Consider the following 22,735-nt stretch of genomic DNA (forward strand, 5'->3'; position numbering starts at 1 on the left):
AAAAACAACAACTAATTTTATGGTATCACAACAACAAATGTAAAAACTTTGTTCAGAATGGACCTCATTCACCAATCGTAAACAAACAACATTTAGTCACGTGATCTTATTGATAAAACAACGAAAAAAATTGTCACGTGACAACCATCATGAATTAAACATGAGATCATAACGTATATAGAAGATATAGAGCACCACGTGGCTAAATGTTGTCTGTTTACGATTGGGGAATGGGGTCCATTGTTCATAGTTCTCGGTTTCCTTTGCTTGCTATAATGCCGCCTTTGCATTAACTCCCATAAATTTAAATTTACAAATATATTTGATGCGACAATGAAATTGTTTAAAATCATTCTGATTTAGATCTAGTTTTGTATGCATGAATAACAATTTTAAAAAAGTAATTTCCAAGGGAAAAACTTTGTACAATTTTAAGTTCCACACGTTAGATTGACCCAAAAAATTTAGGTTTTCGATGGTCTTAGGCGACCCACTGCAAATTGTCATTCGACCTCCAAAGAGGTCGCGACCCACAGGTTGAGAACCCCTGGTATATATGAACATCAACAACAACAAACAATAAAAAAACAAAAGACAAAAAAAAACTTAAAAAGCAACAGCAATAAAGTATATATTACATGTATCAATTAGTTTGGATCAGTCATGTAATTAAATTTGTAATATATATATAGTTCGTCCATCGTGGTTCGATGATGACCACTTTGTCATCCAGGGGGCTGAGGGCTTTGCACTGGGGTTTTATGCCTCCTCATGTGGCTGGTGAGACCTATGTGAGCCCGGAATGTTTGGCTGCACACTGGGCAGGTTATTCCAGCTGGAGCTAGTGTCGTTTGTCTTGCTTTTCTTTTCTGGCGTTTTTCTTCTTCCTGCGTTGTTCTTTTTTCCTCAGCAACCTGTGCGCCAGTTTTCACAGCGTGACGCCATGATGCTCTGTCGTGTGCCTCTGTCTCCCAGGTTCCAGGGTCTATTCTGAACGCCTTCAGAGAAGCTTTGAGGGTGTCCCTTAAGCGCTTTCTTTGCCCACCTTGCGAGCGCTTTCCTTCGCTTAGTTGGCCATACAAGAGTCGTTTTGGGATGCGATGGTCTTCCATTCTGTAGACGTGACCTGCCCATCGCAGCTGGGACTGCATCAGGATTGTGTGGATGCTTTGCAGACACGCTCTTCGAAGGACTTCTGTATCTGGTATTTTGTCTTGCCATTTGACATTTAGTATTTTTCTCAGACATGTCATGTGGAAGCGGTTTAGTCTCTTTGCATGTTTACTGTACACTGTCCATGTTTCTGAGGCATAGAGCAATGTAGGGAGGATGACGGCTCTATAGACCCCTAGCTTGGTGTTTGTGGTGATACCACGTCTGTTCCAGACATTTGTAGACAGTCTGCCATAGGATGCACTGGCCTTGGCGATACGCAGGTCGATTTCACTATCGATTTTTCCATTTCTGGAGAGTGTGCTGCCAAGATATGTGAATTTGTCCACTGCGTTTATATCTTGTTCATTTATAGTAATGCTTGGATCCGAGTAGGCTTTCCCAGGAGCAGGTAGATATAAGACTTCAGTCTTGTTCGTATTGATGGTAAGGCCAAAGTCTGAGCATGCTCTTGAGAAGTCACTGACGATACTCTGCAGATCGTTTTCAGAGCAGGCATTTAGGGCATAGTCATCAGCAAATAGCAAGTCTCTGATTACTGCTGCATTTGTTTTTGATTTTGCTTTAAGCCGCCTCGGGTTGAATAGGCCACCATCAAATCTGTATGATATATTTATCCCGTTGTTTTCTCTATTTGTGAATGCATCTGTCAGCATAGCGGAGAACATGATACTGAACAGTGTAGGTGCTAGGACACAGCCTTGTTTTACCCCGTTTGATACTTCGAAGGGCTCTGATGGTTCTCCACTTTCTTGGGCACGAGCCTTCATGCCATCATGAAATAGTCTCACCATGGTTATGAATTTTTGTGGACAGCCATACTTTGACATGATCTTCCAGAGTCCTTCTCTGCTAACAGTGTCGAATGCCTTTGTTAAGTCGACATATATTGAGAACAGGTCAGCATTTCTTGGCATTTTTCCTGGAGCTGCCTTGCTGCAAAGATCATGTCAATGGTTCCACGCTCTTTTCTGAAGCCGCACTGGCTTTCTGGTAGTATACCATATTCTATATGTTGCATGAGCCGATTTAGTAGGATGCGTGCAAGGATTTTCCCTCTGTGGTTGTCGCAGATTCTGGCGGTTTCCTTTTCGCTTGTATAAATGAACAATTTTGGCATCTTTAAAGTCTTGTGGTATTGACTCTTTTTCCCACATAATTAAGAAGAGCTTATGAAGTCTTTCAATCAGGGCTAATCCACCTTTTTTGTAGACCTCTGCGGGAATGGAGTCAGCTCCTGGGGCTTTTCCGCTTGCGAGCTGTTGAATGGCAAGATCAGTTTCCTTTAGCGTAGGTGGGTCATCCATTTTTTCATTTATTGGTACTTGCTGAAAACTGAAAAGCCTGCTCAAAACTACCCTAGCCAGCCTACCGCAGTTGGCGGGAACCCTACTCAAGCGGTCGAAATTCAAAGAAAAAGACGAGGATAGTTCCTCTTACCATAGGCGCATGGAATGTGCGCACACTACTTGACAACGACACATCTGATAGACCACAAAGACGAACTGCACTAGTAGCCAGGGAGCTCCACAGATACAACATAGACATAGCAGCACTAAGTGAGACTCGGCTTGCAGATGAAGGTGAACTTCAAATTTGTAATAAGCCTCAGACGACAATCTACAACGAGGAATAAGTCAGCTTATACCGCCAATTCATTCAAGTACTATTTCTTTCCGTTGTTCGAGATACCAGACAAAGTAATTTATTATCAATAGTTAATTAACCAATTGGTTACTTATACTAAAATATGGATAGTAGTTGACTTTCTCTCGTATGCTATGTCAGTAGAACTTTTCAAGGGTCAGAGATCCTTCAGTGATAAGAAATGGAGTCAACCAGCAGTTTTCTTAGTAAGCAAATTACATTCACGCTTGGAAATATAATTTAAAACAAGCAAAATATAAAGAATACTTAGCAAAAACAAAAGGTCCTCTAAGGGGAAGAACTCCGCATTTACACTTATATCTCAATAGTTCAAGATTTATTAATTAAGTACCACCATTTAATTAGTTAATCATTTGATTTTTTTGATTGATTTCATGTTTTGTTAAGAATATTAAATACTTGTGCAAAGTTTCAACTTGATCAGAGAATGGGAAATGGGAGAAATAACGTGTTCAATATTTGTACCAGACAGACAAACATGCAAAGTGAGTTAATGTACGTTTTGTAAAAAAAAAGCTCCAATGATTATCCTAGAAATTTGACACTTGTCATATATTTTCATTCCTCTCCCAGGTTTCAGCGCCTATATAGGTTATATCCAAATGGAGATGGCACAAACACATCCAGTGGTTCTCGTGTTTATACAACTGCTGTACACCCTCAGTCGTGAAAGGAAATCAATTGGCGTGATGACAATGTCAACGAATGAAAGTGACATCATCCTAATGTCCAGCGAGTCAGGTATGTAGATAGTTTTTATACGAATCTTTGGACGTAACATCTTGAGTAGATTAGCGGAGCCACAAGAATAGAAGAGAATCTTGTATACAACCAAATAGATCTCTTGTTTTCCTACCGAGAGTGAAAGAGAAAGAAATTACCATCATCACATCCTTGGCGATTCCGGAATGGGGAGAAATAGGGGTGGTCCCCCTCCCCCTTTCAACAGAATTTGCTTTTATAAGGTTTTTCAGGAGGAATCAACATTTATGTAATAAAAATTTGTTACTAATAAAACTTTTACGGTATGTATTGAGATATTGTGAAAGTTTTTGCCATCATGTTCAAATCTAAATTTAACAATTTACAAAGACAGTTTGTGTGGAAACGCAAACACAAAATCAGCCCCCTAAGTGGTCCACCCAGGCAGGAAAAAATGCAGGTTTCAATATTTTCAGAAGAATATCGGTTATTAAATTCTATCAGAAGTGGTCCACCCAGGCAGGTTTCAATATTTTCAGAAAGAATATCATAATGAAATTCTATCAAAGGCAAATGACAGAGAAGAATGGAGAAATAAGGTTGACAGATCCTGTGTGGTGCTCCAAAGGTCCAGCAGACCAAGGGATAGGTGAAAGTGAATGTGAAGTTAGATGTGAACCTGGCTTAACTGATGTCTTATAATGAGTATCTAATTGTTTTGTAAAAGGTCAATCTCTTATTCAAAGCCTCAAGAAAAAAACATTTCCGTAAAAAAAAAAAACAGTTCCTTTAGTTTTGTGTTCAGTGTAAATGTAGTATTTAGCATGACAGAACTTACATAACTTAGCAATACAATTGTAAAAAATAATATTTTTTGATACAAAATCTAAAACCATTTGTATAAATGTTTGAAAAATGGTAAACTGGCTTGATCCTTACTAAAAAGCTTCCAGGGTTTGTTACTATTATAGTGAATAGTTATAAAAATGGTGTTTTAAAAAAAACAAAACTGCTTGCATAATTGATTTTAAAAATTATATTTTTTGCTTTCAGAAAAGAACAAAGTAGCCGTTGCATCAAACTTTGAATGATCTAAAATATCACGATGTCCTATTTTCATTTTCTCTTCTAGTTTCTGAAATCTAAACGGGACGGACGGACAGTCCACACAAAACTAATATAATCTTTTCTTCTTTTGGGGGCCGCTAAAAATGAGTAAATATGACATGGAAAGGAGATATACTTGAAAAAGTATTTCCATTCAAATCCCTACCATTCCCCTTCGCGATCGTGAAGACATTTGGTGGTAAGATATTGTATTTGTGTACTAATGACACAGAGAGTGCGTACATGTTTTAAAAGTACAAAACTTAAATTATAAGACATCATTACATCTTCTAAATAGGACCTACAACAACTTCGACTTAGATTGGCTCTCCCTAGTTTGTTGAAACTAAAATTATTCTCAGTATTTGTAGATATATATATAATAAGGCTTGTCTTCGAGTGCAAGAAATTCACCTGGATGCAGTATTTCCCGTGGCTACGTAGCCCCAACTATGACCTACATATTTTGTCATATCCAAAGCAAGCAAAACCATTGTCCACGGTGGTCGATTAAGATTTTCTTTTCGCCGTCTGCGTCGGTCCTCGGCAACGGATTTTCCTTTTAGTCTCAAATGTGTATCCCACGGCCTTTGTGAGTGACTACCAGCTGTCTCGCTCTGAGGCCGCTTGCAACCAGGTGCTCTTTTCTATGTCAGCTAAAGCAAGTTGGCGCCTAAGCTGGCCTTTAAAACGTTTCCATGGGGCACCTCTGTTACGTCGACCATTTTTTACCACTGCAAAAAAGACTTCCTTTGGCACACGTTCGTCCCCCATATATATATTTTATATATATATATATATATATATATATATATATATATATATATATATATATATATATATATATATATATATATATATATATATATATATATATATAAGTATATATATATTACTGGCAAAGTAGGAACTGCTTTAGGCAATGTATGAATTTGTAATGAATTATTTTATTACTAATATTACTGTCTCTTGTGGTTTTTCTTTGTTTGTTACAGAAACTTTACAGGTCGTGATACCAATGAAGAAAGTTGTGAGAAATCGATCAGCCCAATTCAACTGGCTTGTTATCTATACCCTCCTACAGAACCCATCGGTAAGTTTGGCTGTGTACAGTTGTTCATGCTCTGATCTCATTTGGTTTTCAATCACTCATCTTGTCATTGTCATGCCATCGTGCCATGGTCTTGTCATTGTCTGGTCTTCATATCATCATATTGTTACCATCTTCTCCACCAGGCCTTCTGCAAACACTACTTAACAACAACATAACAGCACATCTAACACAAGAACTTGATAACAAGAGCTTCAAGTAACAAAGTGGCGGTTTAATGACAATTACATCAACAGCCAATTCAACACAATTGACTACATCAAATTCAAATGCTTTCTTGAACTTAACAGAAGTGCTTTACTTAACTTTACAAGTCTCTCAAGCTCGTACAGCTACATTTTCGAAGGTACCAAAGGTACCACAGTCCTTATGCCTTGCTGTTCTGGTCTCAACTGTCCTTGTAAACACACTGTCTCTCGACCGTGAAGGCTCTTGATCACATGACCACAACACAGGTCATACTTGCGTGAACTAGCAGTACTGTCCCTTGTTTATCGACAGCCGTTGCCCGTTGACCTGTGTGATTGGCCTGAGTGATATGTATCAGTAGGCCGCACACACATTAACCCTTTCAGTCCGCCACTGGAGTTACAACAATATTGTCATTGTCTTGTCATTGCGTCGTCATCTTGGCATTGTCTTGTCATCGTGTAATCGTCTTGTCTTCTTCTTGTCCTTGTCATTGTCTTGTCTTCTTCTTGTCCTTGTCATTGTCTTGTTTCTTCTTGTCCTTGTCACTGTCTTGTCTTCTTCTTGTCCTTGTCACTGTCTTGTCTTCTTCTTGTCCTTGTCATTGTCTTGTCTTCTTCTTGTCCTTGTCACTGTCTTGTCTTCTTCTTGTCCTTGTCATTGTCTTGTCTTCTTCTTGTCCTTGTCACTGTCTTGTCTTCTTCTTGTCCTTTTCATTGTCTTGTCTTCTTCTTGTCCTTGTCATTGTCTTGTCTTCTTCTTGTCCTTGTCACTGTCTTGTCTTCTTCTTGTCCTTGTCACTGTCTTGTCTTCTTCTTGTCCTTGTCACTGTCTTGTCTTCTTCTTGTCCTTGTCACTGTCTTGTCTTCTTCTTGTCCTTGTCACTGTCTTGCCTTCTTCTTGTCCTTGTCATTGTCTTGTCTTCTTCTTGTCCTTGTCATTGTCTTGTCTTCTTCTTGTCCTTGTCATTGTCTTGTCTTCTTCTTGTCCTTGTCACTGTCTTGTCTTCTTCTTGTCCTTGTCATTGTCTTGTCTTCTTCTTGTCCTTGTCACTGTCTTGCCTTCTTCTTGTCCTTGTCACTGTCTTGTCTTCTTCTTGTCCTTGTCATTGTCTTGTCTTCTTCTTGTCCTTGTCATTGTCTTGTCTTCTTCTTGTCCTTGTCACTGTCTTGCCTTCTTCTTGTCCTTGTCACTGTCTTGTCTTCTTCTTGTCCTTGTCACTGTCTTGTCTTCTTCTTGTCCTTGTCATTGTCTTGTCTTCTTCTTGTCCTTGTCACTGTCTTGTCTTCTTCTTGTCCTTGTCATTGTCTTGTCTTCTTCTTGTCCTTGTCATTGTCTTGTCTTCTTCTTGTCCTTGTCATTGTCTTGTTTCTTCTTGTCCTTGTCATTGTCTTGTTTCTTCTTGTCCTTGTCATTGTCTTGTCTTCTTCTTGTCCTTGTCACTGTCTTGTCTTCTTCTTGTCCTTGTCATTGTCTTGTCTTCTTCTTGTCCTTGTCACTGTCTTGTCTTCTTCTTGTCCTTGTCATTGTCTTGTCTTCTTCTTGTCCTTGTCATTGTCTTGTCTTCTTCTTGTCCTTGTCATTGTCTTGTCTTCTTCTTGTCCTTGTCACTGTCTTGTCTTCTTCTTGTCCTTGTCACTGTCTTGTCTTCTTCTTGTCCTTGTCACTGTCTTGTCTTCTTCTTGTCCTTGTCATTGTCTTGTTTCTTCTTGTCCTTGTCATTGTCTTGTCTTCTTCTTGTCATTGTCATTGTCTTGTCTTCTTCTTGTCCTTGTCATTGTCTTGTCTTCTTCTTGTCCTTGTCATTGTCTTGTCTTCTTCTTGTCCTTGTCATTGTCTTGTCTTCTTCTTGTCCTTGTCACTGTCTTGTCTTCTTCTTGTCCTTGTCATTGTCTTGTCTTCTTCTTGTCCTTGTCACTGTCTTGTCTTCTTCTTGTCCTTGTCATTGTCTTGTCTTCTTCTTGTCCTTGTCATTGTCTTGTCTTCTTCTTGTCCTTGTCATTGTCTTGTCTTCTTCTTGTCCTTGTCACTGTCTTGTCTTCTTCTTGTCCTTGTCATTGTCTTGTCTTCTTCTTGTCCTTGTCACTGTCTTGTCTTCTTCTTGTCCTTGTCATTGTCTTGTCTTCTTCTTGTCCTTGTCATTGTCTTGTCTTCTTCTTGTCCTTGTCACTGTCTTGTCATCTTCTTGTCATAGTCTTGTCATCTTCTTGTCATCTTCTTGTCATAGTCTTGTCATAGTCTTGTCACTGTCTTGTCATAGTCTTGTCATAGTCTTGTCATAGTCTTGTCATCTTCTTGTCATAGTCTTGTCATAGTCTTGTCATAGTCTTGTCATAGTCTTGTCATAGTCTTGTCATCGTCTTGTCATAGTCCTGTCATAGTCTTGTCATCGTCTTGTCATCTTCTTGTGATAGCCTTGTCATAGTCTTGTCATAGTCTTGTCATAGTCTTGTCATCTTCCTGTCATAAGTCTTGTCATAGTCTTGTCATAGTCTTGTCATAGTCTTGTCATCGTCTTGTCATAGTCTTGTCATCTTCTCGTCATAGTCTTGTCATCGTCTTGTCATAGTCTTGTCATAGTCTTGTCATAGTCTTGTCTTAGTCTTGTCATAGTCTTGTCTTAGTCTTGTCATAGTCTTGGTCGACATTTTTGTCACTGAGCTAATGAACTAGTTATTAAAAAAAACAGTAGAATATATCATATAAAACTATTTTCCACATTTCTATCCACAGGTGAGAATGTACAGAAAAGGTTTTATCCAGTTAAAAAGGAAAGCCGAGAAAGAAGGTCTTAAGATACCGATCAGTGACAAACCCATCACAGACTTTGATTTGGTCAAACTCCAAGAGGAGATGGAGAGAGAGAACAAGCCTTGACACAGCAAACACAAACTTTTTTAGTCATAGATATTGAATTCGAACAATCAGTCTCATATCAGAACGTGTTATATAATTAGCATTGCATTCATGTCTTGGTTTGAAAGGCATTTTATCAACTCTGTTAAAGACAAGTCTACATATCTGGACACTACTGTCTACAGGCAAGTCAACGGGCAGCGGCTTGTGTTCATTGTATACTTTGATAGCATGTTAACTAAATGCACACATGTCTATGACATCTATTATGTGAATACACTTTGAACCAGATTCCTTCTTTCTGCACTCGTTTCTGTTGAATCATACCTTTGTATCATTGCACATTCACACCACGCTCTTCTCCGACCGTACCCGCCGTCCCATTGTGTTAGACAAGCTCGTTGAATACCGAACGTTCAATGAAAAAAAAAAACACCACTCCCTACACTAATCTAACATCTTCCCTATTATAAATCATAGACATCAATTCAATAAAACTAATTACCATTTTCTTGTATAAGAAGCAAACAGCAAGATCCATCAGAAAATTCATTGTAATAATTATTTTCCAGAACATTCATTTTGTCAAATTTTCAACAATATTTGCATTCGTTTCGTATGTCTGTACTACAAATAAACTTAACACTTCCTCATACGAGAATACCTTCACCCAATCCTAGCTTTAAAAATCTAGGAATACAAGAGCTTATTATTTCAGCTTCCACCAAAAGATTTGATTATCACAGCTTCATCCTATTTTCATTCTTCTATTTAACTGAAAGAGATCACTTGGGATTTATACATTTACACATAGTAATGACACAACATCACGAGAACTATTTCAATGCTCATTGTACCAACTGGTGTCAAATACTTTCTTTGTATTGTATTGTATAATTTTACATGTTTAAAAAAAAACAAAACAAAAAAATCTTTAGCTTTAAATTCAAATTTTTGACATTTTCCACAATCTGTTCGTTTGATAGCATGTTTCCAGCGATATAGTAACCTAAATATGTATGCCTCTTTCTGACCACTTCAAAATATGTCGACTCAATACAAGAACAGGACAAGAAGGATATTTATCCCTGCATCCTCCAAGCACTTTGCTATCCCAAACATATGAGTTGATGAACTCCAGTGTGAGAAAACAATGCTGCCATATCTTTCACTTTGTACCTGTAGTTCTTCAATAACTACATTATAAGATTGTATTTTTTACTTTTGATACAATTAATCATCAGATGGTGGACTACTTTAGCACTGCGATATTTTGTTGTTACGTTTCTGTTTTCCATTTCATTTAGATTGTCTCAGTTACTGTAAATGCTCAAATGTGGTCAGATTTTGAGGAGCTAATAAAAATCTGGTGCAACTGTAGATGTTGAAGTGTTTGAGCAAATGTACGTGGAACTGTTGCACCCCATGCCCAGATTGTGCAGTGACATACATATACAGACTATCTACATCCTAGCCCAAACTTCCTGCAGGACGACGGGGGATGGCAGCGGGCAGGGTATGAACTCGTGACCAGACAGACTGCCAAAAGATAGTCCAACGCACATACCGCACATTTCGCACATTCCGCACATACCGCACGACTAGTCACTTCCTGCCTTGTGTCATTTCTAGACTATCTGTATTAGAAAATGAAGTCGAGGCCCTCTTAAAGTCTGCCACTAAATCATCGAACTCTGAGTCACATTTCCTCCTTTTTGTTTTGTTTGTGTTTTCCATGTTTCGGATGTTTCTTCAGAATTCAAGATAATTTACTTCCTAGTCCAAACCTCCCGCAGGACGACGGGGGATGGGAGCGGACAGGGTTTGAACCCGGGACCATCGGTAAGTCCGAACGACAGTCCAGCACGAAAACAGCACGACCTGGCTCAGGATCCGATTGACTGCATTCACCAAAACTGTCAATTTGATACCACCTGATGTGTCGAAGAAGACTTACACTTATGTACCATTTAAGACTTAACAATAAACTAAAATTACGATTTCCTGCATTCACAAAAGACAAGTGTTTGTAAACAAGCCACAACAAAAGAGTTGAAAGTAGGTATAAAAGCAAGCTGGACCTTTAAATTACGCATACTGTCACTGTCTGAACACCTGATCTTACAGGCTGAGATGGAGTAGCATTGACCATACATCAAGGGATGTCGGCACATTGTCACGTGACAGTTGCAAAGTAGCCTTGTGGAAGGAAAATCTTATTTATTAAAAGAGATTGGAGTTGAGTTGAGTTCAATTAAAGCTAAAAGTAAATTGAAGTTTCTCAATGTGTTTATTTATTTTCTGTGTAATTACAACGATACTCAGCAGTATTTAGCAGCTATCATTACAATCATCCCCCATCACACATTGGTTGTTGTGTCTTTTTGAATATAAGTACAAATATAAAAGCATTGAATTAACGGCACACTACCAATGCAATAGACAACGTTTGATTGGACAGGAGAATGATAGGGAAGAGGGGGGGGGGGTGAGGTAGAGGAGAAAAAAAAACGTGGATGAACTGTTGGATTGGTCATCTGGGTTTGTAGAGGATTAGCAAAGACAAGTGTAGGTCTAGTTGGCTCGAAACGAGTGAGATTTTGACAGTTAGTTTTAGACAAAGTCGAGTGGGGAGACTATAAAGAACTGAGCTGTAACTGTGTTGATATTTAGCTTCAACTTGTTTTGGTCTGAAGTATTCTACAGTGGAATTCATTGACTAGTTTAATTAACATTTGACATGTTCTTTTCTCATTTCATATTAAAGAGAGAGAAGGGGAGAGATTGACAGAGAAAGAGGGAGAAAGGGAAGTAGAGCAGGGGCGGCAGCATCCTAGGGCGGAAACTTGGACCATATCTACTGTTTACTAGTCTATCTCTCTACTACGGAAATTGCGATATATGAATTTCAGTTATTTGACTATATAAATATATGAGGGCAGGTTTTTAATAAATTGGGTAATTTTATTTTTTCCTTTCTCTTTAATACTTTTTTTTGTTTAGTTTGTACCACCAAATTTACTTCGCCTAAGGCCTCCAATTAGTCAAGACCGGCCCTGAGTAGAGTGACAAAGCTGGAGAGAGATAGACAAAGAGGGAGAGAGACAGAGAGAGGGAAAGAGAGAGAGACATCTTATAAAATCTTTAATTTGTATATGATTTTAATAACATTTAGTAAATAATTGCTATGGGAATGTATAACATTTAATCAGGGGCGGACTGGGTGTCAAAATAGGCCCGGGCATTTCTATATAATCTGGCCTACAAGTTCTATATCCTATGATGGGCATCCATTTCTAGGTCAACTTTTGTCCTCAAAGTCATTATGTTAATATTGATGTGAATGTATACAGTGAACTCTATATCTTAATAAGAAACTTAGGCCGTATGTTTCTTTTAAATCGCTAAAGGTGTGGGCCCTTAAAGGATGAAGCCTACTAGTAGCACTGTCTACGAATGAAAGCTATTACATTATTTCGGAACATTTGTTAAATTAAAATAGTGCTACACTGTAGTGTATGTGAAATATTTGTTTTTAAACAGAGTGCCTTTAATATTAGAGAATATTATAAAACCTCTAAAAATTTGATGTTTCAAAGTGGCATCAATGTGGCCATTTCGGTGGCCCAGCCAGCCCATTTTGGTACCGGCCCACCGGGCATTTGCCCAAATGCCCATATAGCCAGTGCGCCCCTGCATTTAATAATAAATAAGAATAATAATCTTTGCTATCCATAAGGAAATTTGTCTTACAATTTGTGCATTACACCAAACAAAACATTATAATTATAGAAAACCATAATTTTACGACCGATCGAATGAGTCAAATGTTTTTTTTTTTTTATTTCTAGCGAGAACAGCATTTCCTGTTATAAGAGTTCATTTAAAAAAAAAACAGTTTCCATATAGGTACTCTTTTTTTTTCTGTCAAGATGATTAACTGGCCTACACTTCCGACACTCAAAACATCGCAATTTTAAAAGTAGTTCCGTCTCACGCACTGTCCTTTTATGCTGTGTACTCTCTCTCTCTCTCTCTCTCTCTCTCTCTCTCTCTCTGTGTGTATGATAGGTGAAAGTAACAAGACGGCCGACTACTAGTGAAGACTGCCTATGAAATTATACAGAGAAATGTGAACCAGTTTTAATACCAAAATTAAACTTAGAAAATAGGAAAATCAACAGATATTCAAGTCATACAAAACTATCGGAACTCAGAAGCATTACTACATATGAGCTCTAACTCTCTAGCACGTAAGTTTTTGATTTGAAGAAATTTGAGGTCGAAATGATGAAAGTTTTGTGGCATTTATGAACTGAAATTTATTCATTGAAACTTTTTTTGTTCGAAAATCTTGCAAGTAAAAATTGTAGATAAATTTGGAAGATTGGAAACACAATACATGTAATGAGAAAGACCAATTGTAATGTTGTTGTTTCTTGATCAATATTTCATCCTGAAATCGTCTACAATAGTTTGGTAAGTAAATTGATACATGATATGATATGATATCACAGATACATAGATAGATAGATAGATAGATAGATAGATCGATCGATTACATAGATAGATTACATGGATAAATTACATAGATAGAAAGAAACTAAGATAGATAGATAGAAGGATAGATTTACATATATAAAAAAGTGAAATTGAGAAAATTAAACACTCTTTCTTGTGAATGGTCCATAGCACAAAACATTTACAACGTTTGTAGATTCCAAATTGAAAATAAAATGATCAGACATTTACAAAGTTTTCAATCATCAGTTTTAATTATTTCAAATATCAAATATATCTTAAAGCTTAGGTCCTTGCCACGCTTTAGTACATTAAGGCCACGTGATCAAGAAGCACTCCAGCCATAAAGTGTTTATTGTTGTTGTTTTTAAATACCCACAGCACTTGTTCCTCTCCAACGTTAAAGTATAGTTGTTAGTCACAGTAGTCTACCCTTACTTGTATGTCCGTTCTAACTTTATGTGACAAGGTCAACTAGCAAGGATTCAGAGGCACTGACTTTTAAAATACAAAAATCACATATTTTAGTGTAATGGGCTGTCAAATAGTAGAGAACTATCAATCTACATGATAAGGAAGGGATGGGCCAGTGTATATACTAGAAAAGAACGTGAGAGACATATATATTAACATATAATATTAAGCTTGAGTGATAAGAGCAAGGGCGGGTTTTGTTGTTTTAAGATCCTAGCCCCAGTAGATAAATACACACATCCAAATAGACCACATAGAAACACCAACAAGAAGAAGTAAAGTTATCTTTTCAGACCTTGTGGTCTATAGGGCAGATGTTGTAAAGGTCATCTGTTTCTGTGGCCCACGGTTAACGAGGGTGTCATGTGGCCAGCACAACGACCAATGGCCTTCAATTTTCCCCAACTAATGCCAGTTACTCATTAGAGCTGGGTGGGCTCAGAGGCGCCCAAAGATCTCGAAATTCAAAATCCCAGTCTTCACCATGATTTGAACCCGGGACTTCGGTTCGTAAGCCAAACGCTTTACCACTCAGCCACCGCGCTTCAAAAAAAAAAAAAAGGCCAAACACTAAACTTTAGGGCATGTTGTTTCTCAACATTCATACAGAAAAAAAAGATACATCCTTTAGACAGCTAAGTGGTCTGGTGTGGGTAAGAGGAGAGGATGGCATGGCCACATAGTGACAGAAAATACTCCAAACATTATAGACTTGGGAAGTGCCAGTCAAGTCAGTGAGTCAAGTGTAGTGTAGAGGTTAGTAAGTGATCCATTTGGATGTCATTTTTTTGGTCTAAATCAGTGTTTCCCAAACTGTGTTCCGCGGAACACTGGGATTTTGCGAGGCCTGAGTAGCTAATGGAAATATGGAATAATTAAATAGTAGGCCACCACGTGAATTAACTTCTCTAAACAAAATAAAGTGTTCCGCGAAATACTGATAATGTGCGAAGTGTTCCATTAAGGAAAAAAAGTTTGGGAACCACTGGTCTAAATGATTACTATCTCATTATATGAAACTAAATTGGTTCGAGTCTACTCACTACTGGAATAAGCTAACCTGTTTCTGAAATAAATATGAACAATATTAGCCCCGACAGCAGCAACAGATAAAAAGAATGCCTATACATTTGTGTATACATTGACTATACTGTTAATTGTCTATCGCGACGCCGTAGCTACTGTATTAAATTTGTATTTTCCATAGCTGACCGTAGTGATCACAATAAGCTGCCTGCAGTCATGATATCAAAATGAGAACAGTCACACCATAACGTTTAGGATACTAGAGTGAGCACATTAAGCTGACCACAGTGACATCATAAAGTTGACTACATTGATCCCAACAAACTGATAACAGCAACACTATAAAGTTGACTGAAGTAATCCCAATAATCTGATTACAGTGACACCAAAAAGGTAGACTACAGTGATCACACCAAATTGACTGCAGCAATCTCACCAAGCTGACTACACCAACGTCAGAAACTTAACTACAATGATTCCACCACAAAGACTGGGGTGATTTCACAAAGTTGACTGCACTCATCCTACCAAATTGACTGCAGTGAATCTATCAAGTTGACTGCAGTGATTCCATCAAGTTGACTGCAGTGATCCCATCAAGTTGACTGTAGTAATCCCATCAAGTTGACTGTAGTGATCCCATCAAGTTGACTGTAGTGATCTCATCACGTTGACTGCAGTGATCTCATCACGTTGACTGCAGTTATCCCATCAAGTTGACTGTAGTGATCTCATCACGTTGACTGCAGTGATCTCATCACGTTGACTGCAGTGATCCCATCAAGTTTACTGCAGTGATCTCATCACGTTAACTGCAGTGATCTCATCATGTTGACTGTAGTGAACAACAAGTTCACTGCAGTGATCCCATCAAGTTGACTGAAGTGATCTCATCAAGTTGACTGCAGTGATCCCATCAAGTTGACTGCAGTGATCCCATCAAGTTTACTGCAGTGATCCCATCAAGTTGACTGAAGTGATCTCATCAAGTTGACTGTAGTGATCCCATCAAGTTGATTGCAGTGAACAACAAGTTGACTGTAGTGATCCCATCAAGTTGACTGTAGTGATCCCATCAAGTTGACTGCAGTGATCCCATCAAGTTGACTGTAGTGATCTCATCACGTTGACTGCAGTGATCCCATCAAGTTGACTGTAGTGATCCACCAAGTTGACGGCAGTGATCCCATCAAGTTGACTGCAGTGATCCCATCACGTTGACTGTAGTGATCCCATCAGGTTGACTGTAGTGATCCCATCAAGCTGACTGCAGTGAGTGATCCCATCAAGTTGATTGCAGTGAGTGATCAATCCAAGCTGACTGCAGTGAGTGATCCCATCAAGTTGACTGCAGTGATCCCACCAAACTGACTGCAGTGATCCCATCAAGATGCCTCGAACACTCAACGACTTTCTCTACTTTCTAAACTCTCTCAGTGGCTCTCAAAGTAGAATTGAGTAAGTCCTTTTACTTTCATTAGCGTATTATATACACCAATGTTAAAAACCTTTGAGACTCAATAATCTCTTACACAGATATGTGTCCGTACTGTGTCTATACCGTGTCCCTACTGTGTCTATACCGTGTCCTTACTGTGTCTATACCGTGTTCCGACTGTGTCTCTACTGAGACTTTCTATGTCTCTATTGTGTCGCTACTGAGTCCCTACTCATAGGTTGCAAGTGTAACGCTTCCTCTATATGGAAAAGTATTTTGTTTTGTTCTACAAACTGATAGAGCTTTAGAATATTTGATTCCGCGGTTCTAAACAAGTGCATACAAGTAACCCTGAACCTTTGGAAAAACCTAACTCATCACCGCTTCCTACACCAATAAGCTAGCTATTTATAGTTTTTTTCCCCAAATGTTTGAGAGAGTCTGTCATTGTGAGATTTGTTTCAAGACCTGAACATTTCATGAAATATCTGTTGAAAAGTAGGCCAGTATCGTAATGACTAAATAATGTCAATAATAAGATCATGTGTTATAATATCAACCATTGTATTAATCATCTTATTGGACACAATAATCAAATATTTCGAATTTTGTGTTTCATCATGCTTGCTGTTTTTCTGTCGTTTGGTTAGTAGCTTCAAGCAACTAGTACAACTAAATCTTGTGTAGAGAATTGGGTCGTTCGCTAAAAATGTTTAACTATACACTTTTAAAACTATAAAACTGTAAATTTGTTATAAGAAATAGAATGACTTGAGTCCATAATCTAGACTCCAGACCTTGAGCTCTGACACGAGCAACTTTAGTCAAAAATAGTTTTTGTAAAAGGAGAAGTACAAAGCCTTCTCCCAGAACCCCCCCCCTTTCTACCTCCCCCACTTGACCACAAAAGTGATCAAACCATAGGCATTAAAATTGCAGTAAAAAATATTTTCAATAGGACAAATTTAGTGTCGGTTATCCTAAATGTATTGGTTATTGTTACATGTTTGATTCAAGCAATTTTATTCAACATAATTTTTTTTAAAAGTAATTTAAAAAAAAATTATTTGTTACTTAGAGCCCCTCGTTTCTTATTCATCATAAACTATTCAACCTACACGAACAAAACCATCCGCTCCCCTTTTCTCGTGGTTACACCATAAACACGCACATACACTCAATAACAGTGATCCAACATTTTGTCTTTTTATACAGAGATTGTTCTTCAGCTGTGGACGAAACTCTATTTTACCAGTTTTCTTTGATCCCAGCAGTAAGTACTACATTCTTGTAGATATGTGACATTCTAGTATTTATTTGACATTTTAGTACGGCATTTATGGCTTTTTTTTGTATGTCCCGAGAGATGATCTTTTCTCTTTAAAACTTCTCATGTGACTTAAGAGGCCAAGCGAAAAAGTTTTAAGAAATATATACATAAGATCGCATCACAAAATGTGTGATCCGTTAAATTGAAAGTGTTGAGAATTAGAATTGAACATCTCTTCCTAGACTTGCTTGGTTGGGGTGATGTGATGGCTCGCCTAAGCAAATCTCTACACTCTTCCCAGTCAGCAGTTGTTCTGAGCAGATTATAAAGAAGGAAACCTGAGATCAGTGTCGCACGCTGTCCAATAGAAGCTTGAACTACTCAAATAGTTTTTCCTTTCTGTCTGTCTCTCTCTCTGTCTCTCTCTCTGTCTCTCTCTCTGTCTCTCTCTCTCTCTCTGTCTCTGTCTCTCTCTCTCTCTGTCTCTCTCTGTCTCTCTCTGTCTCTCTCTCTCTCTGTCTCTCTCTCTCTCTGTCTCTGTCTCTCTCTCTCTCTCTGTCTCTCTCTCTCTCTCTCTGTCTCTCTCTCTCTCTGTCTCTCTCTCTCTCTCTGTCTCTATCTTTGTGGCTTTATATCGAACGTGTAATCATTGAAACAGGATATCTTCTTCACATCATATGCATTCCTGGACAACTTTAGTCTTTGACTATCATTGAGAAAGATATCCAGTAACTTCATCCTCAAAACGTACACCAGCATGACGTCGCACTTAATGGTTAGTTCTTCCCACTTGGCAGCAAACATTCACCAAAGAGCAGTGTCGCGTTCTGATCAACACAAAGTTGTGGCAAAGCTTTCTTGCGCCTGCTCTGAGGGTCATCTTGGTCTACTTCAAAAATAAAAACCTAAATGTATTTATATCATGTTGTCATTTGCATTTAGAGCTAGTCTGAACAGCTATTTAGATTCGAACTATAAACATGATCTTGTATGAAGTAGTCCTATCATATTGTTATAAACCTGGTGGTGGCACAGATGGGGGTAGTGGTGTGAGTGTAGTCAGCCGACGCAAATCGCCCCAGGCCAGCGCTAGACGAGCGGTCAACCGTGACGAGTTACAACGGTCAGCCGAGACGAGTGTCAACACGGCGGTTCGGGAAGGATCGACGGCGGTCCGGGAAGGATCGACGTCGTGAACAGAGCTCAGGAGCGTCACGAGAGTTGTAGTCATCTGACCACCTAGAAACGTCGAGCGGCGTTCTGTCCGGTTCGAGAAGGCCAGTAGGGACCCTATATAAGAGCGGAGGTGTCGCAGTCAAGACGGTTCACGGCAGGGGTTCGGAGCCCGGTTCACTACAGTCCGGTCGACTACAGCACAGTTCAGCGGTGTGGTTCTGTACGGAGCATTACGACGGTTCAGTGCGGAGTACTGTCAAGTACAGTTGAGACGGCTGGCGTCTTGATCTTGGTCTGCGATCGAGTCCGACACAACGAGCCTAGTGTGTTAAGTCAGTCCTGAACTGTTGAACCCAGTGCAAGCCCGGAACGAGACGGAGAGGCCAGTGCAAGAGTTGATACGGTGTTATCGGAGAGATATTTGTACAGTGTACGTGTTGCCAATTGTACAGTATTGGCTTTTATTTATTCAACTATTAAAGTGTTACGTTACTTTGGAGCCCTGAGTTGTCAAGTTCTTTAAGTTGGTGTCGTGTGGTGCAGTTTGCAGAGAGCCTGGATAGTGAGGTTCGTAACAATATGGAATTATATTGATAGAGTTCTAACATGAATTGTGCCAATAGTTGTAATACATGATACTTTGTTGTATTTAGTTCTGCCTAACCCTGATGATGGCTCTCACAAAACAACGAACGCAAACATGGACCAGTTTCTTCAAAGGCCGCCCTGCATTAATTTAGTAAGTTCTACTGTTGACACAAATAAATAATTTAGTTTTAGCTAAAAATTGTTAAGGAAACATTGCACTTAAGATTGATAATATTATCTGGTTGTTGTCCTAATTTATCCTACCTGGTATACACCACCTTTAAAACAATTACAACGAATTCTTGCAGATTAACACAAACTTGTCCAGCCAAAAAGTTTAGCCAAAATTGATTTGAACGAAATATGAAAATTACTACTTTGTTTGACATTTTCTTCCAAAAAGTATTTTAAACAATTCTGACTACCATCAGTGCACTTATCCCATTCAGATTCATAGATAAGGATCATAGACTGCTGACATTTACTCATTATTGGCTCCAAAAACCTTTCACTTGTTTGGCCAAAGCCGCAAGACAGCGGAGGTTAAAATCGTCTTTCTATGTCCGCGGATGTGTTGACATTTGTTTTGTTATTGCTAGTTGAATTACTTTTAAATAAAAAGGAAATATAACTTCTTTCCCTCTCAAGTCCTATGGATACTTTGACAAGACTGTCCAGGTTGTCTTACTGTGCAGCTTTCGGGGCCACGGCGTTTTTGGTTTATCAAATCACACTTCAAAGACAATTAGCGATCAACTACGAAGGACCAATTTCATTAACATGTAAGCATTTAATTGTATTGTATTTCATGTAACAGTTCCCCCACTTATCTATGTATAAGTATCTACATCACATATGTTGTATGAATGCCTATTTGGCATTAGCAGATTAATCACATTAATTATGAAAGAAATGAAAATCCATTTAGACGGCTCTGATTGCTTTAATGTCTTTTATAATTCTATCTCGACAGCATTGATCGCTTTATTGTCCATGCTGATTTACGGGATGGTGTTCTTCCCCATCTTCGCCTGCCTGGCCCTGAGAACAGCTTTCGGATACGCGCTTGGATCGCTGTACGTCTGGGTTTTCTTCATCATTGATGTTATGAGTCTCATCTATTGCGCCAGCGAAACACAGGTTAGTCTAATACAATGAAGACACAGCTAACTCTTTGCTATTACAAAGATTAGATCAACTCGTGTTTGTCTGGTAAAAAGTTTGTACACTTTATTTCTCCCACACCTAATCTCGGGTCAAGTTAAAATTGTGTATAATTTCGTCTTGTAGTTAGTCCACTGTATACTTTGCGTAGAGAATTAGGTCGTCGCTTAAAAGTTTGAAACTAACAATGGAGAGCTATGAGACCTTCTATTTCTATAAACGTTTCGCTGGCTTGAGGAGATTTGAGCACTTGAGTCCCAATTGAGTTGATCTAATTATTTTTAAACGCATTTAAAGAGCGATCACGGTAATAGTCACAGTTACCTCCCTTCTTTCACCCCCACCCACTTTCCCAGCTGGTCCAGACAAGTGATAGGATCATAGCGCAGTGAGAAAGCTAAAAGCGTGAAATATAGCTGATCAAAAACAATTGTTAAAAATATTTCTAATCGCACAGATTTATTATTGTTAGTCTAGATCTATTACAAATTTTATTACATGACGGATCCAAACTAACTGATGCAATTAAACTTCATGTAAGCTTTGTTTTAGAAAGAAAATAATTTTACCACTACATTTTTTTGGGTATGTCAAAGTCTCTGCAGGTAATACTCTTTCAGGAATAAAGTCTTTGCTTCCTATTCCAGGAGATAATGAGATTTCTTCCCAGTGTGCTCTGCAGGGCCTTCCTCTGTATCTCTTTGCCAGTCAAGTTTGTCTGGGCATTCAAGAAAGGGAATTACTTTGTTAATGTCAACACCGGAAACAGTTTGGAGAGAACGCTGGAGCAAGTCCGTGACTCTTACCAAGGTCGACATGTCCGAAACCTGCTGAGGAAAACGGAACGAAAAGCGTGAGTGACCTTGTAAGAAAACACACACACAAACTGTAAATGTCAATAACTGTAACGAAGGCGAAAAGACAATACTACATGACATGTGTCATCTAAATATTGAATAAATAAAGTAAAAAAAAAAAGTCCCCTTTCAGACCCATGAGTCAAATGATGTCAAGCTTATCTGTTCTTATGGTTGGTAGTTGACGAGGGTGTTATGTGGCCAGCACACAATCGACCGCATTTTCTTTTCCAACCCAACGTCAGATATCCTTTAGAGTTAGGTGAACAGGGACTAGGGACGTCTCATGAATATTAAGGTTCGTTATCCAAGTCTTATCAGGAGTTGAGCTCGAGATGAATCAATTAATGATACTGATCATCCTTTAATTACATGGCGGAAAAAATAAATAATGTATAGTTCAATTTTGGCTACAGTTGAAACGCTTCAAAGACCAGCTTAGGCGTCAACTTTCCTTGGCTGACATAGAAGAGAGCACCTGGTTGCATGCGGCCACAGAACGAGACAGCTGGAGGTCACTCAGGATAAATCCTCTGCAGAAAAGAAAATCTAAATCGACGACTTGCGGACAATGGTTATGCTTTTCTTGGATGTGGCAAAATATGTAGGTCACAGCTGGGGCTGCGCAGCCACGGGAAATACTGCTCTCCTCACTAATCTTCGGACTCAAAGACAAGCCTTATTATTATTATCACAGTTGAAACTTCAGCCTATTGTACGTATTGTGGCCTATGTGGATCACTTTCTTTTTCTACTTGCGGCTTTTATTCTTTAATCTATATTTATAATTTAAGCTTAATTTTAAAGCAAAGAAATATATAAGTTATGTATTGGCCAAGTATTATTTGTGTAAACTCAATAACTTTAAAAAAATTCCGTTCTATTGACAGAGAGCCTGTCAGCATTGTCAGCAAAATAAATGCTTGTTTCTTCGAGCAATTCTGGCGACTATTCTACCACAGACAAAAAGGTTAGTAGTTATCTTCTACATTGTAACACTTTGTTAATGGACATTAAGTGGGGTTGACGTTATTTCAAACATTCGTTAATATTATGTTGAGGAGTAGTAGAATTACGTCTGCTATACAGATTAAATTTAAATGATTCACTTTCACAAGCCCTCAAAAATTGAATGGGTCTCTCCAATCCTCTTTTAGGCTTGTCAATTCTTGGACGTTGTCTTCCAATCGCTTCTTCTGTCTCCCTAAATGTTTGATTTGATTGCCAGTAGCGAGCCTTGTAATATTGTCGTGCAGACTTGGCGAGCCTTGTGGATCTCGTAATATTGTCGTGCAGACTTGGCGAGCCTTGTGGATCTTGTAATATTGTCGTGCAGACTTGGCGAGCCTTGTGGATCTCGTAATATTGTCGTGCAGACTTGGCGAGCCTTGTGGATCTTGTAATAGGGTCGTGCA

At 38.7% G+C, this 22,735-nt stretch overlaps 2 protein-coding genes across 6 annotated transcripts in view; both read left to right on the forward strand.

Moving 5' to 3' along the window:
- The window catches only part of LOC106055704 (receptor for retinol uptake stra6-like), a 31,044-nt gene extending 20,858 nt beyond the window's left edge, over positions 1-10,186 (forward strand). For both annotated transcript variants that reach the window (XM_056013144.1, XM_056013145.1), the window contains 3 exons: positions 3,415-3,582; positions 5,646-5,743; positions 8,684-10,186. In XM_056013144.1, the coding sequence (XP_055869119.1) occupies positions 3,415-3,582; positions 5,646-5,743; positions 8,684-8,827 (410 nt within the window). In that variant the 3' untranslated portion in view covers positions 8,828-10,186. The remainder of the gene's footprint in view (positions 1-3,414; positions 3,583-5,645; positions 5,744-8,683) is intronic.
- A 2,631-nt stretch (positions 10,187-12,817) lies between these two features.
- On the forward strand, positions 12,818-22,414 carry LOC129923215 (stimulated by retinoic acid gene 6 protein-like). 4 transcript variants are annotated; one of them, XM_056013305.1, is made up of 10 exons: positions 12,818-13,059; positions 13,180-13,285; positions 14,411-14,557; positions 15,009-16,285; positions 17,481-17,538; positions 19,365-19,450; positions 19,948-20,081; positions 20,273-20,439; positions 21,111-21,316; positions 22,211-22,414. In XM_056013305.1, the coding sequence occupies exons 4-10, from the start codon at positions 16,218-16,220 to the stop codon at positions 22,293-22,295; spliced, it is 804 nt and encodes a 267-aa protein (XP_055869280.1). In that variant the 5' UTR covers positions 12,818-13,059; positions 13,180-13,285; positions 14,411-14,557; positions 15,009-16,217; the 3' UTR covers positions 22,296-22,414. The 4 variants fall into 4 exon arrangements, with proteins under 4 accessions (XP_055869280.1, XP_055869279.1, XP_055869282.1 ...); XM_056013304.1 differs by lacking the exon at positions 14,411-14,557; XM_056013307.1 differs by lacking the exon at positions 14,411-14,557 and having other exon boundaries at positions 21,111-21,328; positions 22,211-22,284.
- The last annotated feature ends 321 nt before the right edge of the window (positions 22,415-22,735 follow it).

This window comes from Biomphalaria glabrata, chromosome 15, assembly GCF_947242115.1.
Source record: "Biomphalaria glabrata chromosome 15, xgBioGlab47.1, whole genome shotgun sequence".
Classification (NCBI taxonomy): Eukaryota; Metazoa; Mollusca; class Gastropoda; family Planorbidae; genus Biomphalaria; species Biomphalaria glabrata.